This window comes from Zerene cesonia, chromosome 9 (genome assembly GCF_012273895.1).
Source record: "Zerene cesonia ecotype Mississippi chromosome 9, Zerene_cesonia_1.1, whole genome shotgun sequence".
Classification (NCBI taxonomy): domain Eukaryota; kingdom Metazoa; phylum Arthropoda; class Insecta; order Lepidoptera; family Pieridae; genus Zerene; species Zerene cesonia.
This window is the reverse complement of record NC_052110.1, coordinates 121738-124694: the sequence shown is the minus strand read 5'-3', so window position 1 is coordinate 124694 and position 2957 is coordinate 121738. Positions and strand designations below refer to the sequence as shown.

Genomic DNA, 2957 nt, shown 5'->3' with positions numbered 1-2957 from the left:
GCTCTAGGGACGTAGCGTCGCTCACTGTGTCGCGTTTCGGCCTCTGCAGACTCAATGTTCTTCTCGGCTTTTTCGTAATCAGTAGATGTGTGCACAATTTTGAAAATTTAGCTTTTTTATTGTTCCATCGTCCGCTAGATGGGAATATTGTTGAAGCAGCGGTCGAAACGCGAGCCTACTTCCCGGGGAAGTGCAACCGTTAATGTAACTTTAGTGAGCCGTGGCCCCGCCACGTGGGCTGATGGCATAATACTTGATGGATAAGACTGTCGCTTCAACATATTTCTTTGTGCTAAAATCCTGTATTTTTCCGAAATTGTTTGTGTGGGAAGCATCGATTGCGCGAGCGAGTATCCGAACAAATGTTGACGCTGCGTGTCCAGCGGGCGGGCGCGCTAACTGCAACATATCTGCGACGTCTGCATTAGTTCAATCGTTTTATACGAGAAAATAATAAGACAACATAGTTTTATAAAAGTTATTTTACTTTAGAGACGGTCGCCGATGTAACTTTATTATAATTATTTATGTTATCTAGTTAGTTTTTACTTAATTTATTCAGTCATATTTTAATTTGGTGCTTTAAATTGTTTTATTCGTAAAGTTTATTTACGAGCGTTATGAAAATTATTTAATTTTATCATTTCCCTAGCGTACCCGATCATTGACTTTAACCAATATTGTTTAAATATAATTTGTTCCTATAACTAATGAGTATAATAAATAATAAATAAATCCCTAAATTCCAAAGTCCAAGAGAAACTGGATATAAGTGAATCAACTGAAGCGAGTTAACGTTATTCTCTGTGTACTTAGTATAGGCCTGCCCACTGAAACCCACACGTGACAATTATTTGCAGCATTTACTTTGAACTTGAACAATTCCTAGTGCCTTTGCATTCAAGTAATTTTGAAAATGTAGACATCGCAATCATATAAATATAATATCGTTATGTGTATTGTATAGTCGAACGCTTACATCTGTCTCTAATCCGAGGGGTCTTTATGTAAATAAAAAAGTTTTATGGTTATGTTTTTTTTTCGAATGTGTGTTCGCGCCTTTTTGAGCGCCACTTTGCGCTGTAAAAGACACGACATATTTTTACATTTTGCTACTGTATGTACATAAAATATAACTATGTAAATGTATTTATCATAAATTATACACAGAGTGTAATAAATAGGTAAGAAATAAATGTTGCTGTTTCATTTCCCTTACATTACCCACAAAATAATCATTTCGCCTGGGTTATATTAGGAGAGGTATAGAAAACACTCCGTTCACCAGAACTACTTTTAAATTTAATTTACTTACAAAACTACGACCGACTTCAGAACATCATTCATGTTTTCGAAATCTAAAACTCTAAAATAGAAGTAAAACTACAAAGCACACTTATATACCTACTGGTACTACTAAGTATACACTATACTACAATTAGCAAAGGATAAAACTGTTCTTAGCGAGGTTTGGAGAAGATACATCGCAAGAGATAGAGATTACTGCTCCCGGCAAAACAATGCTGTTCTATTAAAGAAAAAAATAAGCAATTCTTTTTGGTAATGGCTAATTGTTAAATTGCTATCACTATTTGAAACCAGGATTTCTGTTTCGTGTTAAGCGAATTCCTGTATGACGATTATACACCTAACTCCTAGCGGCCCGCCACGGTTTCGTACTTGGTACATGTTATATATCCTACAGCAATTAGCAGTCAGGGTTAATATATCCAACGGTGAAAGAATTTTTGAAATAGGTTCCTGAGGTACCTAAGTAAACTCTTTAGCTAAATATTATTAGTGCAGATAGATATATTTAGATTATGTATGTTGATAAGAGAAATCATATATACCTACCACTATAATGTCGGTATTGTTGCTAGAAGATTATAATAGTAAGTGTGTAGACTACCAGGTACCAGGTTAAATATTTTTATTGAAACATTTCCTGCGTCGATCAATTGGCGGTCGCTAACAACGTTTCACTCGCTTTCAAATATTCCAAATAATTAAGAATCCGCATTTTAACCATGTTTTTTACGATATTTTATTTTTAAAACTATTTAACACTAAAGCAATGTAAACTGCAAACAATTAAGAAAAAAAAACACTTTCGCATTTATACATATGAATGAAATATTGATGAAATAAACATAATACAGTTTGATGGACATAATGTAAAGAAAAGAATAATATTTTTTTTTTGGAGATATTTATTCAACACCAATTATCATAGTCTTAATATCTAAGTATAATTTTGATGACCTGAACATACATTTTATCAGTAATGTATAGAATATACACAATATGAATAGTTTCACTCCTATTCACTAAACTGCACAATATGCAGTGATATATTTTGCCCTAACTAACATAGTTCACAGATTGATAAATGCAAGAGACGGAACATATTTTTTTCTTGTAATAAATAAAATCAAAAAGTTTTGAAATATTTAATAGTGAGCACTCGAAAGAATAATTTAATATTTTACATTCTCATAATATTGAATATATTTTAATGTAAGAAACTAAATAAAATTAGGGCTAATTTGGTTGCGACGTGGCAAGTCAACACTTAGCTGGATAAATCGATTTATCGATATATATAGGTAAATAAATTTATTGTGCTGGTGGCTGTGGGTTTCCACCTTGACCGCCCTGTGGGTGCATCTGCCTCCTCAACTGCTCCACCAGCTCAGGGTTTGCAGCCTGCATCTGTTGAGCCAGAGCTTGTCCGGCTTCCAGTAAAGCATTCACTCCACCGGGAGCATTTGCACCACTATTGTTATCCATTAGGCCTGAAATGAGATTCTGCATGTTTGGATCGGACAGGAGCTCTGTGGCCATATTTAATAGCGATGGGTTTTGAAGTAAGCCTCCCAGATCCATAGCCGGTCGTTCGCTGCGCGCGAGCTTCTCTTCGGTGAGGCGCAGATTCTCCTTGTAGGACTCGTTGT

General features: G+C 35.0%; 1 protein-coding gene across 1 annotated transcript in view; it reads right to left on the bottom strand.

Annotated features, from left to right (window-relative positions):
• Positions 1–2195: 2195 nt before the first annotated feature.
• The window catches only part of LOC119829128 (small glutamine-rich tetratricopeptide repeat-containing protein alpha-like), a 2163-nt gene continuing 1401 nt past the window's right edge, over positions 2196–2957 (bottom strand). Inside the window, exon 2 of the mRNA XM_038351527.1 lies at positions 2196–2949. Within this exon, the coding sequence (XP_038207455.1) occupies positions 2620–2949 (330 nt within the window). The 3' untranslated portion in view covers positions 2196–2619. The remainder of the gene's footprint in view (positions 2950–2957) is intronic.